This window comes from Sinohyriopsis cumingii, chromosome 1 (assembly GCF_028554795.1).
Source record: "Sinohyriopsis cumingii isolate HCF-2022 chromosome 1, ASM2855479v2, whole genome shotgun sequence".
Taxonomy (NCBI): Eukaryota; Metazoa; Mollusca; class Bivalvia; order Unionida; family Unionidae; genus Sinohyriopsis; species Sinohyriopsis cumingii.
In genome coordinates this window covers 72812687-72837604 of record NC_142961.1, presented here as the reverse complement: position 1 = coordinate 72837604, position 24918 = coordinate 72812687, and the positions used below count along the sequence as shown (strand labels likewise).

Here is a 24918-nt window from a genome sequence, read left to right as displayed (position 1 = left end):
AAACCGTGGGTTCGGTTCATCCTCTGCCGCCGCATGTGCAAAGTGCTTTTAGTGGGAAAAACCGAATGCTTCCAGTGCACAGACGATGTAAGACTACATCTACACATTACAGAATGTCATGTCAGTGAGCCGTCTACTTTAAGGACTTGCACATCTTCAGCTGTCTAAGTCAGTTATTTATTGAGTTTTTGTGTATAAGTTATAACTATTGTACTACCACGTTTATTTTTGTATATTTTATATGTAGTTTCGGCTTACGTAGTATAATGCTAATATTTTCTATTCTTGTCTGTGACTTAGCAAGAGATTTATCTTAGCAATATAAAGTTGCATTTTTCAAGAAACGTTTAGTACCGTAGGATTCTTATTGGGCATGCGTAGGCTCAATTCTGAACCTGTGTATTGTTTTGTAATTATTGTGCAGATAATGTAACCTGTACAGCTTACCGTAAATAACGTCATTACGTGTTGTCGTATATGCCCGTGTCATGCATATCACACGCTGTTAGATGTATATTCAGCTGGTCGGAGTCACAGCTGTAGAGCTGATCGGAGTTGACGTGGTACCAAGTGTGACTGGTAGTCAAGTGTGCTGGTGATGGAGTATGCAACTCCATACATGTATTTTTTTTTTTACATACATGTACTTTTTTAGCCATGGGGTATTTTTCGGGTTTGTAATACACATTGTTTGGGGATTATAAAGATATTTTGTATATTTGTCCCTTTGTTTTCATCATTTTACTATTTGAGTCAAATACCTCATTTTACACTCTTTGAGTGAATACATTTTTACTATATGAGTAAAGTACCACATTTTACTATCTGAGTAAAATAACCCATTTTTCACTATTTGAGTGAATTCATTTTTACTACTTGAGTAAAACATCATTCTTTTCGTCATATTTAATTAATGTGAATCATTCACCTTTGTCCTTGTACTGTGTAAGGTAATTTTTTTTTTATATACATTTTTTTTGCATTATTAGGTTCGTGTGAATAATGGTAATTTGTCCAATATTTGGATCTTATACACGCACATATTAATCCTAATTCTTTTTCCATTCAAGTCATTCATCATTAAACATTGTATTTGTATCACCATCAAAAGTGTTCTTTTATAAATCCGAAATCCAACCTGGTTATACAAATGGTATCAGAAGCGGGATCATCTCGGATTTAACGGAGCACTACAATTATTGTTTCGTTATTCTTGTATGATATTTTGTGTGTTTCAGACGTTCTTGACAAGACAGGGAGGTTAAGTAGACATTTAACATTACCTTTCTTTTACATGGGTGCCCCTGTGTTATTGGATCGAAATAAGAGATTTTCAATATTTGACAGAGGTGCTGGCCGTATTGATTATCTTGCCAATACCACACTTGGATTTGTTAATAATAGCATTATTGATTTGTTTAAAAGTGCACTTTATTTTATCGATAGAAAGGAAATTGAATAAATTCTTGGCGTCAATGTTGCCATGATAATTTCTGGACTTGCCAGTTACAGCAATGATTATTTGACATCAGCTGGTCCAACTACACTGTTTATCACCCCCTACATCTAATAATGCGGACTCACAACTGCATTCAATAAGGCGACCTCAAAATCATGAATGCAACGCTGTTGCAGATGTACAAGCTGTAGTTTTTGACTCAACTTTTAATGATGGATTTGGTCAGCACAAAGGACAACTTGGTAGAGACTGATTACGATTTTTGTGTGCAATTCCTCTTAGTCACATACTTGGGTTTGTTGAAACCTCAAGATCATTTTGGGATAAAATATAGTCGCATTAACCCGTAAAACAACTCCAATGATGCAATTTGGCATGGTGCAGCTGTTGCTGATGGTAGAGTTGTAATACAAAACATTAACATCCCCTTCACCTGTATAGAATCATATTTGTTGTCGTCTATTCAATATTGAACCTTTTCAACGCTATCACAGACGCACGCCCACCATCTGGTATTGCAGGAAAATTTTCTTAGTAAATAAATACCCGACATGGCTTTACCACACTTAAACATGTGTTTGTAGCATTTCAACGTATGAATGAAGACAATGACCAAATACAGAGTAAACTTATATTTGACCATTTAGAAGTGACTGAGGATTCTTTGCTATTCAACGGTCATCAAGAACCTATGAATCATACCGCATGTGCATATCACAATCTGTGGTCAAAGATGAAGTAGCATCATAACAATTACATTGGCTTGCAGATTTCCCAACATGACTTCATAACACTGTACCCATTTTATTATTTTTCACTGGAACCCCTGGAGTTTTTCAGGCAATGCGTTGTCGACAAGTATTTTCATGCACTTGTAGGTGAGGCTGGTGCTAATTACAGATATTATGCTGTGATACTTTCAAACAAGACTCTGTTGTTGCAGGGTACTAGTGGCCAAATGAGGCTAATTTATTCACCTGTGGAAATAGAAAATTGAACGTGTTACATATATTTAAATAATGTCCTATGACAAATCCCACCATTGTTGGCAACAGCAGTTCCAATGATTGCAGAAGTTGTGGAGTTACTGGATCAGGAATGGCGCTGAGCAGGCGGTTGGCGGTCGCATGAAAAAGGAAGAGGCCTTTCATTACGAAGAACAAGTCGTCAAACACCATCAAACAGAGGTCTTCCATTACCCGGTCGCAGATGGCCACGCGTTCATTGGCCAATCTTTATTTACTCGTGATGGCATCATCAATCGTTTTCCTGGGGACTTTCTGCGAGATGAATTTGCATTGATGATGCCATGTACACGTGAAACCGGTATTTTCAACCTAGATTTGACAACAGGACATGCCACTCACTGGGTTGCATACGTGGTGGCACCTCAACATGGTTTGTATTTTGACTCGTACGGACTTGAGCCACCAGTTGAAGTTGTTAATTACTTAACCAGGCATGGTGAAAAATCAGTTGTATTGGACTATGCCAGTATAAACACATTTGGATGGACCATTATACAGTCATCTTGTCGTTGAAGCGTTGCACACGAGGGTTCACCAACACTGCAAACACTTACTGATTTCACATTGAAGTAGGTTAAATAGTATACAAATGTCTATCGACATTTACGGATGTTACTCCGCTCGATAACAAGGTGCTGACGTGGAGCTGAGCAGATTGTAATATTAATAGAAGAACTATGATAGACCCTCAACGTCACCAACGTGGAAAAATAATTGAACAGTATGTGGTAGATCAAAACACCAAGAGAACCGTGTTAAGCGTGAAATATAAATAAGCGTGTTTAGTTGTAAATATTATCTGCGTTCTTTCCCCAGAAATAACTGTTGGTTTTGGCGTGGCTGGTCAGATGATTAAAATGCCGATGAAGTTTTATTACAACTCTATGATCTTACATTAACAGAACAAAAAAGCAAAACCAACAAGTTTTGTACAGTTCAACAGATACTGTAATCCACTAATTTATGAAATAAAAACTTTAGAAGAACTTACAGTACTGTGAATTAAATCCCAAATAATCATAAAACTTTATCACAAATCCAAACATATAGAGTATCCTGAATTAATTCCAATAGTCCTGATTATGCTGATATATCAATAGTCTTGCTGTTTCACAATAATATAATCCAGACTGTCTTTAAATGTATTCAAATTAATCCCAAAACAGTGTTTTAGTCCAAAAGTCAATAAGCACTTTGCAATTCCAATGAATAATTTAAATAATTAAATCATCTCAAATAATAATTGAAGATAATTAAAGGACTGATTATCACAGACAGATTTTATAATAGGAATGAAGAATTTTGATGTAAACAACTTTATATACAGTCCCCTGATTTATTACAAAATAGAAATTTCCATCAAATTATTAAACTAGGTCAGGTCAGTTTATTTAAATTTTAGCAAACTACCTGAGAAATATCAGGAGGACCATGGTTTTTCCAAGAGGAACCAACAACCTGAACTCAAATGCAAGTTAACATGTTCTTAAAGTATTATTCTACAATCACAAACAAAATAGACCATGTAATAAAAACGTTGTTTATTAATGATCATTACAATCTACAACCATGGACAAAAGTTAAACACACACTACAGATATACACAAGACTATACATATTTTTCTTATGATGCTTCACTACAGTAGTTGTATAACATAAAATGGCGATCTGGAAAAATAGGCTGCAGTTATAAAGGAAATAGAATTTATAATAATGTTCAGTATTCTGGTTTGTTTACTTGTGTCTGCTTGGTAATATTGTTGAAAAAGACTTTGAAACATTTATTAACTTTGTGTGATTTTTTCATGTGAGTATGTTTTGGAAAGAAATCTTCTTTCATGTTATTTACAATAAGTTGGTCTAAGTCACAATCTTTATGATTACTAATTACAAATGCGAATTCAATTAAGAGAGAAAGATCAAATACATGTTGGGGTCAGATGTGTTCTCGTCATCTGCATCTCTTGTCATTTTTCCTTCAGTTTTGATTTCTTTGGAATAAAGACTTCTCCAAGCAATATATGACATTTGGTTTTATGAAAAATGTTGAAATACACTCCAATTCAATAAAAATGAACGTGTTGTTTATTCATTTTCCTTATGTGATAAAATAATTCTTCTGATATCATTATAAAACATAGCTATCTTATAACTTGGGATAAGATAAATTAAATGATTTTTGTTTTTCCTGTCCAACAATTTATGGCTAAACTTTATCTTACTTAGAACATGTCCCAAAAGTTACAGACACGAAACAAACTGTTTTGAATTTGCCAACCTTGCATATTACAATAAAGTAGATAAATAGGATGTTTATTTGATAATTCACTAAAAGAAACTTTCCTTGCCCTGTTCTTATTTTTTTTAAGTTCTTATAAGCAATTTATGTGCAATGAAATAAGCATATCCATTATCCGAAATCTGCATGGTCCTATGATGAAGTGTGTATCATTTATGTTGAGTAAAAGCATTGGCATGTTAATAATTTATGTGAAGATGTATAAATGAATCATGTTTGGTTGTCTACAAGAGTTTCAACAGGTTATCAAACTGAAAATTTATGTCTAACAAACAAAAGGCAAGAGAGACAAAAAGCAACTGTCTGCTTTAAGGCACCAGCCATTCCTGCATGCCATGGTATTTGGTACAAAATAACCAAGAGTACATTGTGTCCAGTTTAACAAAATAACAAATTTAAATATTTTTGCCAGCATGGGTTACAAAAGTATTATTAAAGTCAATTAATGATGTGTGTACTATTTGCCCTGCAGACATCATTGCAGGTTTGTACCAATCATGATAAGGTGGCAAATAAAAGAAGCATGGGTGAAGAGTAATCACATTGAGTAGAGTTGTTGTTGTTGTTGGGTTTAACACCATGTTTCAGCACATGATAGGCTATACATGGCAGCCAGTATTAATGGTGGAGGAAGAACCCGGGAAAACCCCAGAAAGAACCACCAACCCATGACACTGAGGAGAGAGAAGTAAACCCACTATTTTAACTTGGGATGTCAAATATGAATGTTATTTTATTGCCAGAAGCCAATTGTGGATTCTTTTCAGTATGTCATTGTTTTTATTATGCAGACACAGGTAAGCTGACCTTGTTTACCATTATTAATTATGAAAATAAACTGAAACAGTGGAACAGTTGGGTTTCTGTATATGACATATTGAGCATACATTCTGCAAAACTTATTAAAGCATATGCCACAACTGAAATGGATTCAACTGTGTAGTGTGACACAGGAAGCTCAGACAAACAATTAACTGTTAACTGACTTTAGGACACCAGGCACTGAGCAAGTATCAAATTCATGGCTCAATCAAAGGGTTGAGAAAAACAAAGCGAGTGCTGCCATTATAAAGTAAGGGCTTTGCACTGGCAGATAACTAAGGAAATATTATTTAATTAGACCTGGCTTATGAAAAGGCCAACATAAATCAAATCTGAATTTTGTTTGCATCAGACAGTGTACAGCAAAACACAGCTAAAATACAAATGAGTTTTGAAGATTTACCTGTAAATGGAAGCAATATACTTACTAGCAAACACCTGAATGTAAACAACACTGATGATACTTCACTCTGCGGCAATATATAATTTCATATTTTCAATTATTATAAAATAATCGAAATAAATGTAGATACTAGCATCTTGTACTAAACACTGCAATAAAACAGATAAATGCAGTGTATACCATAGTCCAGGGGTCGGCAACCTAAGGCACGCGTGCCACAGGTGGCACGTCAAGAGGTTTTTGTGGCACGCAAAGGGCAGCCAAAATTCTCAATTTTAACAGTGTTACTCTTTTACTGGTGGCACGCGCTCATTCATTTCGTAATTAATCCAGTAAAAAAGTGGCACGCTATGTAAAAAAGGTTGCCGACCCCTGCCATAGTCTATATGCATTTCCTAATGGGGAATAGTGGTATTAACATAAAAATATTTTAAGGCTTAAGCATTTTGTACATACTACAAGCATCTAGAGTTTCCAATATTGCACCTAGACTGATAAACTTTTGCTCTTTAGAGGATTGCAGTTAGAAAGGTGTGAAAAACACTGATTGGTTTTTAATTATATTATTTTTAAATAAAATATAAGTTTCAGTGCAATTTTGAACATGCAAGTTTTCAATGATTTTATTTTTAAATCCTAGACCAGATACCCGTGTTAATCATTTTACAAGCTAAGCATCAAAATTGAAAAGATGTCTCAAAGCTTATAAATAAAAAAAAACAAAGACCTGTCCCAAAACATAGTGTCCAGACAATATTACTTTTAAAATTAATTTATGGTGTCCTAACATTTATGGTAACTACAATACATTGCAAAAGGAAACAAACTGTTATGATAGCCATATAGATAATATCCGACTTAGTTCACTTTAAAACATTTTTTGTGTAATAACATACTTTTGTTTATTTATCAATTAATTATTGAAATTAAATGCTTAATTCGTTACTGAAATAATTGATTTAAGCATGTGTTAATTTACACAATGCTGTGATATTTGTTATAAAGAATTAGTGAATGAAAGAAAACATGAATGAAAGTGAAGGTACTAAATTTATTACCTATACTAGCTGCATTAATTCAGTGACTCAAAAGTCTTTATTGTATTTTGTTTACGGAATTAACTAAACAATTTGAAATTTAGAACTATGACATAGTTCTTTGAGAAAAGGATAAAACATGAAATGAATTACTTTCATGGGGAAGAATGAAGCAATTCAAAAGAAATCATACAAGAAGTCATGATTATAACATCAACCAAACTTCAAACTTTCCAAATATTATTTCAGTTATGCAAAATTAACTCAAATAATTCTGCAATTAAATATTTTTGAGTAAATGTATATTAATGCAGTTTCTATGGCAGCATTTATTTGGTTATATCACTGCCAGTTGAAATAATGGCCACACCACTTAAAATCATAATGGACAGGATTATAATCCTAAGTGGAAACAAAATTCATGTGGCATAATGTAACATGATATGATGAATGGACATGCGTAATGCTATAAGCACCATCAAAGAATATGTTTGGGGGGGAAGGGGGGGAAAGTAATAATAATAGTCATAAACAGCAAGAATAAGAGGCGGTAGTAGTAGTAGTAAATGAATCCATTGAATACACTATATATTTTATTCTTTCAAAGTCTTATTTATGAATATCAAATGCATGACAATAATAAGGTTGTTCGAGTCCAATTTTGCATTTTATTTTTCACAGAACAACCTTACCATATTTCATGTATTTTTTCATACCCTTTAATTTTCATACACAATCAAGTAACCAAATAATTAATTATTTAAATGACTATCATAATTTTTCGTACATATCACATTGTATTTTTCGAAAAAATCCATTAAATTATCGGACACAAAATTTCTACTAAGAAGATTTACATTTGCAAAAAAGATCAAAAATAATGTATTGCCATTTTGTTTTTACAAAAATTAATAATGAATTGTTAGTGAGAAAATACAACGATTGATGCACTAAGCATGGGCACCCACAGCTTAAGTCAATAGGTCATGTGAACCCCCTACCTGGAAATCATACTGCAAATATATATATATATACATGTATATATATATATATATATATATATATATATATATATATATATATATATATATATATATATATATATATATATATATATATATATATATATTCCAACAAATTTAATCACTCAAATGAAGCTTAAAATGTCACAAGATTCTGTTCAAAATGCTTTGTAAATATTAGCTTTAGTTTCAGACTGCTTACTATACAAACTCTCCTGGCCATGACTGACAGCCCTCCCCCATATCCTCCTATGCTGAAACAAATGTCCTAACTCCTAGCTGTCCATATGTCTTAATTGTAACAAATGTCCTAACTCCTAGCTGTCCATACATCTTAATTGTAACAAAATGTCCTAACTCCTAGCCGTCCATTTGTCTTAATTGTAACAAATGTCCTAACTCCTAGCTGTCCATGTCTTAATTGTAACAAATGTCCTAACTCCTAGCTGTCCATATGTCTTAACTGTAACAAATGTCCTAACTCCTAGCTTTCCATGTCTTAACTGTAACAAAATTTCCTAACTCCTAGCTGTCCATATGTCTTAATTGTAACAAATGTCCTAACTCCTAGCTGTCCATTTGTCTTAATTGTAACAAATGTCCTAACTCCTAGCTGTCCATATGTCTTAATTGTAACAAAATTTCCTAACTCCTAGCTGTCCATGTCTTAATTGTAACAAATGTCCTAACTCCTAGCTGTCCATATGTCTTAACTGTAACAAAACGTCCTAACTCCTAGCTGTCCATATGTCTTAATTGTAACAAAATGTCCTAACTCCTAGCTGTCCATATGTCTTAATTGTAACAAATGTCCTAACTCCTAGCTGTCCATATGTCTTAATTGTAACAAATGTCCTAACTCCTAGCTGTCCATATGTCTTAATTGTAACAAATGTCCTAACTCCTAGCTGTCCATATGTCTTAATTGTAACAAATGTCCTAACTCCTAGCTGTCCATATGTCTTAATTGTAACAAATGTCCTAACTCCTAGCTGTCCATATGTCTTAATTGTAACAAATGTCCTAACTCCTAGCTGTCCATATGTCTTAATTGTAACAAATGTCCTAACTCCTAGCTGTCCATATGTCTTAATTGTAACAAATGTTTATCCTATCTTTCATATGAAACAAATGAAAAACTCCTACTCAAATTAAAATCCTTGCATTCCCCACCTCCACTCAGAATTTAAATGACAACCATGCCTAACGCTGGTTCTGCACCAATGGTCGAAATGGAAAATACAGAGCTTTGGTCAGAGTTGATGTGACTTCTGGGATGGACAGTGTATCAAAATCTACAGTCTTCCTCTTTTCCTGTTTACTCTTTTCCTGTTCAGTCTGAAGCCTTTTATCCACTGCTGCATTGATTTTTAGACTTAATTGATGAATATCCAATTGTGTCGATGCACTGCTCACAGTTTCCATCAAAGCTGTCAAAAATATACATTCATACTCATCATCTTTCCCTTTGACAGGAAACAGAGATTCTGAAATTCGAAAATAAATTTATATCTTCTTTTGGAAATGATACCATTTTCTATTTATGAAATGTTCTTAAATGTTCTCCAATTTGCAGGATTTTCAAGGATAAAATTGAGTATTTATTTTCAATATGTTTCGAAATTTTATGATCCCTGTACTTGTTGTTATGGTTATGTTAGTTCTTAATTATCTGATTAATATCATTGGAAACATTTTGGAATTTGATAATTTCACATAATTTTATATTCATGATAATTCGCATGTAAATCAATATGAGATACTTATGTCTATGGTTACCAATTTCTGTGGTACTGTAGAATATTTTAGTTTTCAATAACATTCCTAATTATATATCTCTAACTCAGGAGAGGCATACTACTGTTAGTGGGTTACCTCCCCATATGTACCTACTTAAATTCATGGTCTAATTGGATACATTTTGACTGCTTTCAGCAGACCCTGACAACACATTAGCACAAAAGTTTTTAATCACAAATCAATGTTATTAAAGTTTTTTGTATAATTTAGAGTAGATGACAGTTTAGATTGAAATTTCTATACAAAATTGGTCATTTCTGTTACCTTCTGCAAGGTATTTTGTGTATGACTGGTATTACATTTTCTCATGAAAAACATTTCATTGATGGGATGTGCCTAAAATCATTATGACACTGTACCAGTTTTACTCACAATACCTTCAAAAACTTAACCAATAACATGCACAAATTGTACAGGAGTTTCCATGTCTACCATAACCTGCTTTAAATTATAATTTGAACTGAAAGTAACATTTACTTCTCAAAATAACTAATATTCATGTTGTCACAGTTTGCAGTTATCATGTTTAATTTTGTCAGACATTCTTTGTCTGAAAATATGAAGAGTACACTAATAATATGGATATTAATTACAATTTGATTATAAATCTGCTCTCCTTAATTAATAGTGGCCTTGATTTTTTTTTAAAAAGATATAATAATTGTATCAGTTATGATACTGTTATTTCACTGCCAGCATCTTCCTCAGCTTTACCAATAATCTGACACTTTGGAACTTAACTAACTTCTCATCTAAATTTTAATAACCAGCATGAGGCCCATGAGTGCCTGATATCACTCACCTCTCATACAATAAATGGTATAAATGGCAAATAAAGCAATAAAGCAGGTGCCTTAGGTATAAAAAAAGACATCAATGTCTGGATAATACTCAGCTATTTGATGAAAACTGGATGTATTTAACACGTCTCTTAGTAACTTAAGCTAGACAGAGATGTAACACAGGTATCTTTTGTATGAATATGAAAGGTGTTCATGCCAGGACTGACATCTGTCCTGATATGGTAATGAAGTTTTTAAAAGAAAGTCATTCTATTTTATAATAACATGCATGACGTCAGATAAGTACCATTATTAGTTTTTTTCACCCTGTTAATATGAAAACTATACCATCAGGGAAGCCATTTCTGACATAATTTCAGCAGAGTGTGTCCTATAAACCATCGAAACCAGCTTGATCAAAATTGGACAGATTAAGAAGCTGAAAAATTATACCACCACAAGAGGCTCCACATCAGACACAGCTTCAACAGAGCATGTCCACCTGGTTGCTATGGAAGCCATACCACTACAAGAGGATTCACATGAGACACAGCTTCAACAGAGCATATCCTAAGAAATAACCCCTATCAAGTTTAAAAGAAACTGGCTCAGATGTTCCAGAGAAGAATTTGGAGAAAAAAACTCTTCCACCTGGTTGCTAGGGAAGCCACCCAGAAAAAACATTTGATAGAGTATGTCCTAGCAAAACATTAATACTATGTTTGATCAAAATTGGCTCAGCCATTCTGAAAAAGTAGAAAACAGGCTTTCCATTTGATTAATGTGGAAAAAATGCCACTGCTAAGGAAGCCACCTAGACACAGCTCTAACAAAGCTTATTGTAAAAAGATTCCTACCAAGTTTGACTGAAACTGACTCAGTCATTAAAGAAAATAAGTCATAAACAGCCTTTCCACGTGACTGCTAAATAAGCTATAACATTTCTAGGGAAGCCACCATGGGATAAATTTTCATAAGGCATGTTCAAACAAACATTGCAACTACATCTCATCAAAATTGGATTCTGGATTAGCTATTTTTTCAATATGACTGCTACTGAGGCAACACCACTTCATTAGAAGCTGTACAGGTCATTCCAGTTCAAGAGAAGCAATCCATGACACAGTTTTGATGACCAAGAACTGGCAAATATTCACACCAAGCGGGACTTAAATTATCTCAACCATTCTACAGCATATCCCAAAAAATAGGTTTTGGCACATGTTTGTTGCTAAAGTCATTTCACTGGTAGTGAAGCCACCCTGGGAGGGCAAAATTTTGACAAATCATATCACAAAAAAAATTCCCACCAATCCTGATCAAAATCAGCAAGTCAGTTCTGAAGAAACTGAAAATAAGTTTTCCATATGTTTGCTATGGTAGCCACAGCAGTCAATAGGGAAACATGTTGTGCATGAAATGGCAAAATAGAGTGTGACCCCGCTATAACACGGTAGTTGGGAGTCATAAAACCCAACCGCGTTATATACTTATCTGTGTTATATGCAACCAAGTCAGTTAGCTGAAGAAAATGTACCCCCCCAAAAATAAATAAAAAAAATAATAAAAATTGGGGTTGGGGGTGGGTAATAAATGCGGGCGGTAAAATACGTGCTTCGTTGGCACAGTTGCCATCTTGAATTGATGCATATTAAATGAGAAATACACCTGTAGTGAAAACAGAGAAGACATAATATAACAGTTTACTTTAGAGAACCATGAACTGGTACATATATGTGAATCCTGTTTATATATAAATGTCTAATGTATAGCATGAATAGAGTATCAACACCGTGTACTCACCTGCGAACCTCATCATATACATTGAATCCACAATACAAGTGATTCCATCGAAAATATGCACACACAGCTATAAAATATTCATTACCAGTAATTTTGTAACAGGTCATACTGGTCTGAATTCAGTGGGAAAACATAGCACAACCACGTAACGAATGACGAAGCACATTTACTCTAAAGTATGTTCCACGTTGGTAAAAGTTAGTTTGCATTTTAAACTTTTTCCCTACAAAAAGGAAACTTTCACAGCACAGTTAACGTGTTCCAGTCATGTTGGAAAATGCAAAAATCCATCAGATTCCATCACTTTTATTCAAGTTTGGTACTGACTTCCTTTGAAGAAAAGTTCTTTGCTGTTATTGAAAGATTAATGTAGTTGGCTTTCTTTGATGAAGGGTGCATGCGCTATTGAAGTCACCGCTAAAGGACAGCTTTGGAGAACCAAACGAATGTCTATTTCTTACTGTGGCGGCAACATCAAATAATTATATTGCATGATTGAGACTGGTATTTTTTTCATTTGCTGAGCACAATTTCATAACAGTTGGTGCTTCAAATGTAATCTGTTTCCTTTGAAATTTCAGCAATATATTTTATCTGGGTACATTTTCAAAAAGGAATTGGCCGTCATTTAGACCATTCTAGTCACTGTCCCTCCATGCCTACTGAATAAACCAATAGGTAAGATGTATTTTTTTTTTCTTCATTTGTGGTAGCAGCGTGATGCTGCCTTCCACGCATGCATCTGAAAATTAATAAAGGGTCAATGGACGATAGATACGCAAGTGTTCTGATGAAAGGGATTATTACAGAAATTGTGAGAGTTCTGAAGAACTTAATTCTGAGTGAAACGAAGAGGAATTTTACTTACCATCCACAAACAAATGTCAGTCTTTGTAGATATATTAATTACTAGCGAGCGGCCAAAAATCTGATGAAAGATAGATTACGAGACAATGCATTGCCCAGTTGATCTCCATTACCAGAAATGTCAACAACAAAAAAGCGGATATTTCACAACATACAGAACGCATGCTATATGTCAGGATAAGCGGATCATGATACAGTCAAACCCGGTTATCTCGATTACGTCGGGGGTGTAAAAAAATCGTCGACATAACTGGGTCCCGAGATATCCGGGTTCATAAAAACCGGTAATTTTAAAAATGTCCTTGAGCATTACTCCTGTCTCTTGCTGGTGTTTACTGGAATCCCCTCCCACTGCATGTTACAATAAAATAAACAAAACGCTTAATTGATAATAAAATGAAATGAACTAACCTGGTGTTGTTATCATTTATTCCTTTTTTATCATCATAAGTAATTTATTAAAGAAAAAATATATCTATGAACTCCTTATATCACATGTAGCGTATGCATCCATTACTGTAGTGTGCATCACTTATGTCAGATAACACACGACGCATTTTTATAATTGATGTGAATATTGAAAAACAAATCATGTTTGGTTGTACTCAGAGGTTTGAATATGTTATCAGATTGAAAAATGGATCAAAGAAAATCACAAACGAGAGAGTGAGAGAGAAACATCCACCGACTGCTTTCAGGCACCCGCCATTCACGCATAACGCGGTGTTAGGTGCAAAATAACCAAGATTGTATTATATCCAGGTTAATATATGACAGTATCTCGCAGATAAAGATCAATAAATGTTTTTGAAAATACATGTACATGTACATGTACATTGACTGTGAGTGCAAATGACACTCCTTTCGCTAGCATGGGTTACAAAGAGTATTTATTAAAGCAAGTTAATGTTGAGTAGACTACTTACCCCGCAGGCATCAATGCGAGTTTGTATCAATTATAATTCCAGATGGCAAATAAATAGATGCGCGGGTGGTGAATAAACACATCCGGTAGCGAGCAGTAAACTAATTCTTTGAACTTACCGGCAGGATATCAAATACAAAGGTTATTTTATTGCAAAGCAAACCGACCCTGGATAATAATAAACTAATCGATTAAGCTACTCTTACGAACCAAAAATAGAAAGAATATGAAATAAACATGTGACTACTGCCGTAACGGACCAAAATTGTGCCTGAAAATCGATCGCTTTTGCTGACTATTTCTTGTACAATTTCTGTGAGATTGACATTAAAAAGTTGCATTTCGTCGAATTAAGCGGGTCCACATGTTACTTCGGACCGAAACTTATGCCCGACATAACCGGGTTATCGACTTAACAGAGGTCGAGATAAGTGGGTAAAAAATAGCATAACAAAGAAGAATTTTTTCGGGACCGGACCAAAATGCTCGACATAAGCGGGTTGTCGAGATAACCGAGGTCGAGATAAGTGGGTTTGACTGTATAACAATGCATTGTTTAGCTGGTTTGTCAGTATGGACAAAGAATTTGTTTATGTAACAATAGATAAATTTCAGCGCATTTTATGGCCAGTTTGCAGCTTCCTTTCATGAGGCCTCTGAATTTCTGCACTCCAAACCAATGGTTGTATATAAAAGTTTAAACAGCCAACAATGTCGCCAACAAATAAAAAAAGCCACATGGTATGTTTTGCAGCCAATAAGGAAAAACAATTCAAGTTTGTGACATTGGCGAAGACCTACGTGATCCCAGAATAAACTTTTTATGCATTTTTCTTCTTCTTACTTTTAAGAAGAAAAAAGATACTTTTTCGTGTACGAGAAAAATACTTTTTTGTGTATGAGAAAAATACATAAAAAATTTCAGGAGCCAAGCCACGATTGTCTTGTATTATTCATATGCGATCTCTTCCCCAAAATGATAAGCAACGTTTTACATGGGTTTTTTCATAATAATTTCGGGAGCCATGCCATGACCGCGTTATATCCAAATTCATGTTATAACGGAGCACGCTATAGCGGGGTCACACTGTTATGTCCTAAGCAGATGACTTAGCAATACAGTATTATATCTGTGGTACCAAAATATTATGTTAATTACCGGAAAATTATTAGGATATACTATTGATGTTTTTATATTTAATATTTATGACACACAAATGGCACTTTTTCAGACTTATTGACTCTCTACAACAACACATGAAAATCAGTTGTGAAAGAAGGATATATGTGCATTTGTAATGCATCTCAAGGTTGGTTAGTATTTTAGAGTACATCAACATGTCAAGTAGGTCATTTAGTGCCAAGGCAAATGGAAAAAAGTGCCTTACTTATGGATTCCCAATGGTAGCTAACATAGTCTGATCTGATGGTACAATTCAAAAAGAACCCTTTAGGCTGTGAATTAGGCATGTATACCTCTGCACCACCCGTGTACATTAGTCACCTTTTATGATATACAAGAAAAAGCATCAGGCCTATTCTAGACATCCAATGATAAACAGTAGGGTAAATCAGGCCTATTCTACTCTAATGATAAACAGTAGGGTGAATCAGGCCTATTCTAGACATCTAATGATAAACAGTAGGGTAAATCAGGCCTATTCTAAACATCTAATGATAAACAGCAGGGTAAATCTGGCCTATTCTAGACATCTAATGATAAACAGTAGGGTAAATCAGTCCTACTCTAGACATCTAATGATAAACAGTAGGGTATATCTGGCCTATTCTAGACATCTAATGATAAACAGTAGGGTAAATCAGTCCTACTCTAGACATCTAATGATAAACTGTAGGGAAATCAGGCCTATTCTAAACATCTAATGATAAACAGTTGGGTAAATCTGGCCTATTCTAGACATCTAATGATAAACAGTAGGGTAAATCAGTCCTACTCTAGACATCTAATGATAAACAGTAGGGTAAATCAGGCCTATTCTAGACATCTAATGATAAACAGTAGGGTATATCTGGCCTATTCTAGATATCTAATGATAAACAGTAGGGTAAATCAGTCCTATTCTAGACATCTAATGATAAACAGTAGGGTAAATCAGGCCTATTCTAGACATCTAATGATAAACAGTAGGGTACATCTGGCCTATTCTAGATATCTAATGATAAACAGTAGGGTAAATCAGGCCTATTCTAGACATCTAATGATAAACAGTAGGGTAAATCAGTCCTACTCTAGACATCTAATGATAAACAGTAGGGTAAATCAGTCTTATTCTAGACATCTAATGATAAACAGTGGGGTAAATCAGGCCTATTCTAAACATCTAATGATAAACAGTAGGGTAAATCTGGCCTATTCTAGACATCTAATGATAAACAGTAGGGTAAATCAGGCCTTTTCTAGAGATCTAATGATAAACAGTAGGGTATATCTGGCCTATTCTAGATATATAATGATAAACAGTAGGGTAAATCTGGCCTATTCTAGATATCTAATGATAAACAGTAGGGTAAATCAGGCCTATTCTAAACATCTAATGATAAACTGTAGGATAAATAAGGCCTATTATATTGTTGGGTTTTTTGTTGTCCTTAATGAAAATTGTTTATATACAATCCATCAATTTTTTATTACAATTTGTACATAATATTTTGTCTTACATCTATACCTGGTAAGATACACTGCTGGATGAAAACGTCTGCCTCATGTGGGACTTTTAACTTCTTGTATTCTCCAGGCTTAGAATCTTCTCCGCCTTTGATTATAGTTACAGGCTCCTGAGCTAAACTCTCATCGCTGATCTACAAAAATATATTTCAGCAGGTGATCAAAGAAAATATTCCAATATATGCATTCTTGTAGAACCCACATGTATAGTTTGTGGCCATACCCTGCCATAATGATTATGAACCTGGTTTGTGACCTTTACAATGTCACATTTTTTTCTTTCTAAAATTCATCGCTCTTACTGTCATCATCAGTTGCTAATATAATGCTATAATTTATGAAAGTAATTAAGGCAAAGTCCTTTACCATGAATGAACAATGTCTGACACATTTACTATATAGAGACTCCAGAAGTCAATTAAAATATTAATTGACATGGAATTCTGACAAAAGTCTCTTTCAAAAAACCAAGAAACAAAATTATAGTTGATATTTGTGAATACTAAAACCAAAGGATGTTCTGCATCTTATTGTACATTCAGGTGAAAAGGATAATAATTTTCATTAGTTTTCTGCATAATAATTGCATTATGGTTTTCCATTGTTTTCTGCATAATAATTTCATTATAATTTTCATTAGTTTTCTGCATAATAATTGCATTATGGTTTTCCATTGTTTTCTGCATAATAATTTCATTATAATTTTTATTAGTTTTCTGCATAATAATTGCATTATGGTTTTCCATTGTTTTCTGCATAATAATTTCATTATAATTTTCATTAGTTTTCTGCATAATAATTGCATTATGGTTTTCCATTGTTTTCTGCATAATAATTTCATTATAATTTTCATTAGTTTTCTGCATAATAATTTCATTATGGTTTTTCATTAGTTTTCTGCATAATAATTTCATTATGGTTTTTCATTAGTTTTCTGCATAATAATTTCATTATGGTTTTTCATTAGTTTTCAGCACAATAATTTCATTATGGTTTTCATTAATTTTCAGCATAATAATTTCATTATGGTTTTTCATTAGTTTTCAGCATAATAATTTCATTATGGTTTTTCATTAGTTTTCTGCATAAAGGAAACTTCAGTCATATTCTGAAACCATGTTATTTGCTAATATAGCACCTTTAATGAACATAAATATGCACCAAGTGCCTTGATATTGTTACTGCAATGATTTGTTTGCAGTGTTGTGATGAGCTGTATTTATCCATATGTCAGGTATTTACATTAGGTCCTAAAGAGAACAACTGCAACCAGGGAGGTCATTGAAAATCTCCATGCAAATGAATTCCAAATCCGTTCCCGTACCCCTTCATATTTATCCACACTCGGATTGTAACATACCAGGGGATACCATGCATAATCTATCACACATATGATGCATCTTTACAATATGGTTGCTTATAAAAAGTTTGGTCATAAAGTATTTGAGAACATCCTGTAACTGAAATTGTGTACATTTGACCTGATGATTCCCCTCCCAAGATCCCAGGCCAACAATGCCCACCATACAGAAAGTCACCTGAAAGGTAAGATAATTTAACTACACTGGAAAGGCAGCTATTCACAACACAGGAAAGACAATGGAACTACTTAGGCAAGGCAACTACTGTATACATCACACAGGCATGGCAGCTGGATGCCACACTTGCAAGGCAATGTAACTATACAGGCAAGTCAGCTGGATGCCACACTGGCAAGGCAATGTAACTATATAGGCATGGCAGCTGGATGCCACACTTGCAAGGCAATGTAACTATACAGGCAAGGCAGCTGGATGCCACACTTGCAAGGCAATGTAACTATACAGGCAAGGCAGCTGGATGCCACACTTGCAAGACAATGTAACTATACAGGCAAGGCAGCTGGATGCCACACTTGCAAGGCAATGTAACTATACAGGCAAGGCAGCTAGTAAGATTGGCCACAGAGATCCCTCTTTCAGCAGGCTGAATGAGGCTGCTAAAAAGAGGCTGCAGTTACTAGTGACTGTCATCGGCATCCAATATTTGCAATGTCTAGTCTCAATATTTCAAAAACAAACTGAACAAATAAAAAGGAGGAACTCTTGTACACGTGTAGTCAAAAAAATGTGAATCCAAAATTTATGGAATTATTAAGATTTTCAAAGACAGTTTATTACAACACATCTTTTGCTTGAAAACATGGACTCGCACAAGCAAATATGGTAACCATGATTTGAATCACGAACAAGTTGACTGTGTTTGAGGCCCAATGGCAACAATCAGGTTAGAAATTATAAATCAGTGAATGAAATGACTATGTTTTGTGCATTTTTCATATCCTAATAGCTTCTGCTTTTATGACTGGTAGGGGGTACAAACAAATGGGATGGTGTGAGAAGGCTATATATATACATGTATAATAACATACCACATTACTTTATTGTAAAAACAATAAAATGTTGCAATATTCATGAATTTATCTATCCCCAAAAATCTGAAGTTTTCCATTCCGGAGATTGATTTTATTTTGGTTTCAGTACTATTTATTTATTAGTAACTTTTTCCATTTTTATCTTCTTATTATATATATATATATATATATATATATATATATATATATATATATATATATATATAAGAGCATAGGATCTAAACATTATTTTCAGCTTTAATATCATTAAAATCATTGAAAAAACATTCTCATCATACGTAAGACCTCCAAAATAGTGAACACTTACTTATCAGACACATATGGCTGATAAAGTAGCTCCCAAAAGAATATTATGTAATAAATGTTACATGTCAACTCTATTTGTGTGTGTGTGTGGAGTAAAATGATGTGTCAACATGCTCTGCTCTTCTCTGACATGTATAAGCAAGCTTATAACTAATATCAGTTTCTCAGAATTTCTTAGTGACTCCTAAAATGTAAGAATTTCTTAGTGACTCCTAAAATGTAAGAATTTCTTAGTGACTCCTAAAATTTAAGAATTTCTTAATGACTCCAAAAATGTAAGAATTCTATCTGAATATTCACATATAAGGAAGTGTAAATATTGTCTGTGTTATCTACTCATTTCTTACTTTTATCTAAAAATTGTCTAAAAATCTATCTGAATATTTAAAAAAGGGACTCATACTAGCTTAAATCTTCTAAATTCTTGTGAAATATGTATTTAGAACCCATGAGGATGATCAACTAAAATTTCAAAATTCTGACACTTCTATACTTAACAGTACTAATTCACTTCCAGAGTAAATCTATGGTAACGTCATGATAGTGATTGTTCTTTAAATTTAAATTTCTAAAAGATTAATTATTCATTAAATTTAAATGCTCATGAGCAAACCAATATTTTTCAGTGCAGACCCATTCTTGATGCAAGCCTCTATGTAGAAAAACCACATCAGCCATGGCATTTTGTGACCTATGTGTTTTAAACATGTTTTCATTTCCACACCCTAAGGATCAGGTGCCAGTTGCAGTAATGACTGTTCCAAAGTCAAGTCAAGTGTCACTCAGTCCTTTATTCACCATTCATTTACTTGAAAGGCTTTTGTATAGTAGTAGAATGCATAAGTAAACAGTGCACATAGTTTTCTTGTCATACATTTAACTAGTAAATATTAAATTATACTGGAAGTCCATACATACAAACATCAACAATGGTGAATCTCAGGCAACATCTAAATATCTGAACTTCAATTGAGAAAATCAGAACAAATATTAAAATAAATTTTAGCTAATTGTTATGTATATTTAATTTGCATTGTTTGTTATGTTTATCTTAGTTCATTATATGCTATGGATAATTGTATTCTGTACTTGGCCTTGTTCAAAATCAAGTCTTCTGTGCTCCTGATAAAAGATACTGTGTTTTTTTTTTTTTTTTTAAACAAATGATACATAGCTAATACTTTCTCTATGAGTGAGGCTTTAATATTAGGATCATTATCAACAGAAGTAAACATATTTATTTGGGTCTGGGTCATGATTATTGGAATTCCCCCATAAAAATACCTAGCCTACATGATGTTTACCACATTCTATATTTTACTTTTAGTAATAAAATCTTCCAGAATGGAAGTTTCCATTAAGTAATATTTTTTTAAAACAGAAAATGCTAATTGTGACCTAGTTCAAAATAATCTTGTTTATCTAGAAATTATTCATTCATGCTGTTAAGATCTTGAAGAAAGGACACAGTCTTAATGTCTTGTTCAGTATTTTATTTGGGCTGTAATTATTTATTCAAATTATTATTCTCTGGAATTACAAAGTACTCAATAATATACATGGACAGAAACCGTAATTTGGAATTATAATGAATTCATCCCACTTCAGTCCATTGTTACATTAATGCATTTATGACTACAGGCACATCAACACATTAGGTATTGGTTGTTATTTCAAATACCACTAAAGTTTATTCAGAACTTTATTCACAACTTGTGTTAGAAATTCTAGGATTATTTGGCATTTAATTCGAATTACTATAAGTTCTTTTTAAATTTTCACTTTGTTTTCTAGGGAAATAAATTATTTGTTGCATTTTACAAAACTTAGTTTCTGCTCTTTTCTATTACTTTGTTTATGAGCATAGTGTTATAATCAAGAGTTGCCTTGTTTGCTATCACCATTTATATCTCTTCAATATACAGTTGAAATATATTATCAGCTTTGTCACAGCATATGCTAAATTATGACCATCCATTGTGCATGTATTACTTTAAAAAAGATACTTAAATGGCAGAAATTATTTCAAATTCCTCTAGAACACATACATATTAAAACTAAAACAAGATAGGCAAAAACTAATTGAAATAGTGGTCCCCCTCTTATATGGCCACCCCTTCTGCATCAAAAAAGTGGCCTTTCCAGAAAGGGCCTATATTTGTGAGTAAGATAGCTATGTGTAACTTCAAAGAATTTAATATCGTCTTTTAAAAGCAACATTATTTAGGAAAAGGTTTATCTTGTCTTAAGAACAGACTTATTTCAATTGAACATGCATTAATAGCTCTTGATTCTTAAGTGTGAAATGCAAGTGGGGTACTGTTTGTACATGCATTAAAAAATGTCATTTAAATCCTGGTACAAACATCACTTGGCATTTAGAATCATTCTCCTTCCATTTATACCATCTTCCCACTATTGCAGAATATTCTCCTTATCTGTTACAATATTTATTACTTAGTCTATCCAACATCAAATATGTCAACAAGAACTCTTGAACTCTCCCCATTATTGTCGAGTTTAATAACTTTTACTTTTTCCTCTAGTTATTTTCTATTTATGTGTTGATATGTAAATTTCTGTGACAATTTATTTGTATCTTGATAAGTGTACAGTGCTGCAGTCATGCAGACAAACCTTCGGTAGAGTAGATGAAATGCCATATTGATAAAGGAAGTGATACACATACTGTCATGTGATTTTTCTTTGTCAGGTACCCTGTTTTGTTCAATCTTGATTTCTCTTTGTGTGTGAATCCACCAAAGCTATATTTACCTATGATGACCATGTTATGATCTTGTCATAATCATCAAAGAGATGAAATCAAGAGCTGTCTGAAGCCCAAAACCATCTCACAACTTTGCTGAGCCCATTTCCTGTAAACATCCGTGTTTATAGATAATTATATAATATTAAACATAGTGGTACATGTTATAATGTACATAAGCTATTTCAACACTCATTTCAGTAATGAAAACTTGACATTATGAAATAGACATCGGTAGAGATAAGTGGATTATTTACCTTTCTGTATGAATTAAATATTGGTTCTGGACACATATTAGATAAAATGTGGGCACTTGTGAGGGGTTAATTTGACATTTTTGGCCTAAAATGCTGGCCACATGTTGGATCAGTGGGGTAACCATGTAGAGGAGGTTCCTGCTTGGGAGAGGGGCCATATAAGAGGGGACCCCTGTGCAAAATATGAAGTTCCAAAACAATCAATGAATGAAACTGGTGGGACATAAACTAACAATGGGTTATTGGCATTATAAATGGTGGTAGAGACCCAGCTGGTCAAATATGAAGCATAATGATTAAAAGCACAGCTAGAAAATATCAAATTGGTGACCATAATTATTCTATAAATGGTAACTGTATATATTTGGCTGCATACAGATTAAGCAATGCAGAAAAAACCCCACCCAACATGGTCAAATCTACACACTCTACCCCTCCCCACATTCATCAGTATTTCCCGTTTCCTCATTTGTGCATCAGAGTCATACATCCCTAATTTGTAATCTGATCCCAGTTTTAACACCAAAGATTTTTTTTTACTCAATCTGAACCCAAGTTCTAACATCAAGGAGATTTTTGACTTTTAACTTTGCAACCCTTGGGGATCCAATGCTTTCAGGGCAAATGTTATGGTGTCTGAAAGTGTGTTTATTTTCCCACTGAAAATCATTCTGAGGTGGACAAAGGGTATTAATTTTCCCACTGAAAATCATTCTGAGGTGGACAAAGGGTGTTTATTTTCCCACTGAAAATCATTCTGAGGTGGACAAAGGGGTGTTTATTTTCTCACTGAAAATCATTCTGAGGTGGACAAAGGGTGTTTATGTTGCTAATACAGCTGCCACTGTAAACTTATGGAAACACCATACCATAAATTCAGTAACTTTAAATTTCTAAATATCAAACCTATATTCTCCGTCAAGACCCATCCTTGATGAAAGCTTCTATGTAGAGAATATTATATGAGCCATGGAATTTGCTTTATCTACATGTGTTTGAAATGTGTTTTCAATTCTGCACCTAAAGAACCAGGTGCTAATTTCTGTAACAATTGTTCCAAAGTCAGTTTGCAAAAAGACTGAAATTCCATTAACAAAACACTGTCTTTATTTTGTTTCAGTTATACACAAGATAATCTTTGAAAAGATTCTTTAAAACAAAAATTGTACATCTTGTTATCAACCCATCGCAGCCATCCAATCCTATGTATACTATATTTTAGGCTTACTCATTTCAAGACTGGTTCCCATTTTTCCATATAATTATTACCATTAGTCCTTCAGTAAGCTTCAGAGAGAAATATGAAGTTGTAAAAGTAGCAAATTTATTATAAGTCCATGTTTCATGCTTTGGATACCTTCATCTTTTACAACACTTGGCAAATATGTATTTAGGGTATAATCAGGCTGGTTTTATCAAAGAGTAATGCCATAAAAAAGGCACTGAAAACTGATGAAGACATTAAAGATCTATCAATATTTCCTATTCCATTCCTTTCAAATCATTATTTTAAAATCCATCTACAGAAAGAAAATTAATCATCATTGTAAAAGAAATATAATTCATTACAAAACAGGTAAGAGATTAATATGTAAATGAAAAATATTTGTAAACCTGTAATGTGCAAGTGAACCTGCAATCTTTACATCATGAAATGATTTACGGCCATATGCCTATAAGCACAAATTAATTTAACCCTTTACCTCATAGAGCATAGTGACAAAGTGCAGCTCGCTATACATAGAACACAGGTTACCTAGTCGACCGCATACGCATAGCTTGCCTGTGAACTATTAAGCAATGTAGTGTATGTTACATTTAACAGCAATTTTAACCATTTACATTTTTGGTATACATCTATTACATGTGGAACAATTTAAGAGTAAAGTCCGATTGTTATAGCTGTGTAATTATTTATCATGGAAGAATTTGTTATGTGCTTTAAAATCTGGAGAGAATTCGTTCACCGTCATGTCAGTGAGGCCGTGTGACCAACCGTAGCGCTGCCATTTCTCATACTCGAAATTTACAAGTTTTCCATCTGTGTCTACATCACTAAGTCATCTAAATTTGATAATTTATAAAAACTAATTGCAGCCTATATCAATATCAGAGCCTTTAACTAGGTTATTGAATCTTTCATAGATGTGATTCTAATCATGAAAACTTCGTAAGTACTGAATGAAATCCGCGACCGCCATTTTGGAGAGTAAAGATTATGACCCAGTTACTTTAAATAGCA

At 33.6% G+C, this 24918-nt stretch overlaps 1 protein-coding gene across 3 annotated transcripts in view; it reads right to left on the bottom strand.

The window, feature by feature from the left end:
* Nucleotides 1-4013: 4013 nt before the first annotated feature.
* The window catches only part of LOC149807114 (uncharacterized), a 35810-nt gene continuing 14905 nt past the window's right edge, over nucleotides 4014-24918 (bottom strand). Inside the window, exons 5-7 of one of the 3 annotated variants that reach the window (XR_016421816.1) lie at nucleotides 16935-17067; nucleotides 12456-13197; nucleotides 9430-9557 (exon numbers count right to left, since the gene is read on the bottom strand). Coding sequence is in view for 2 of the 3 variants with exons in the window: in XM_089962190.1 (XP_089818316.1) it covers nucleotides 9274-9557; nucleotides 16935-17067 (417 nt within the window). In the remaining variant the exon portion in view is untranslated. Of the gene's footprint in view, nucleotides 9558-12455; nucleotides 13198-16926; nucleotides 17068-24918 lie in introns of all 3 variants that reach the window. The other 2 variants (XM_089962190.1, XM_089962203.1) reach the window with 2 other exon arrangements.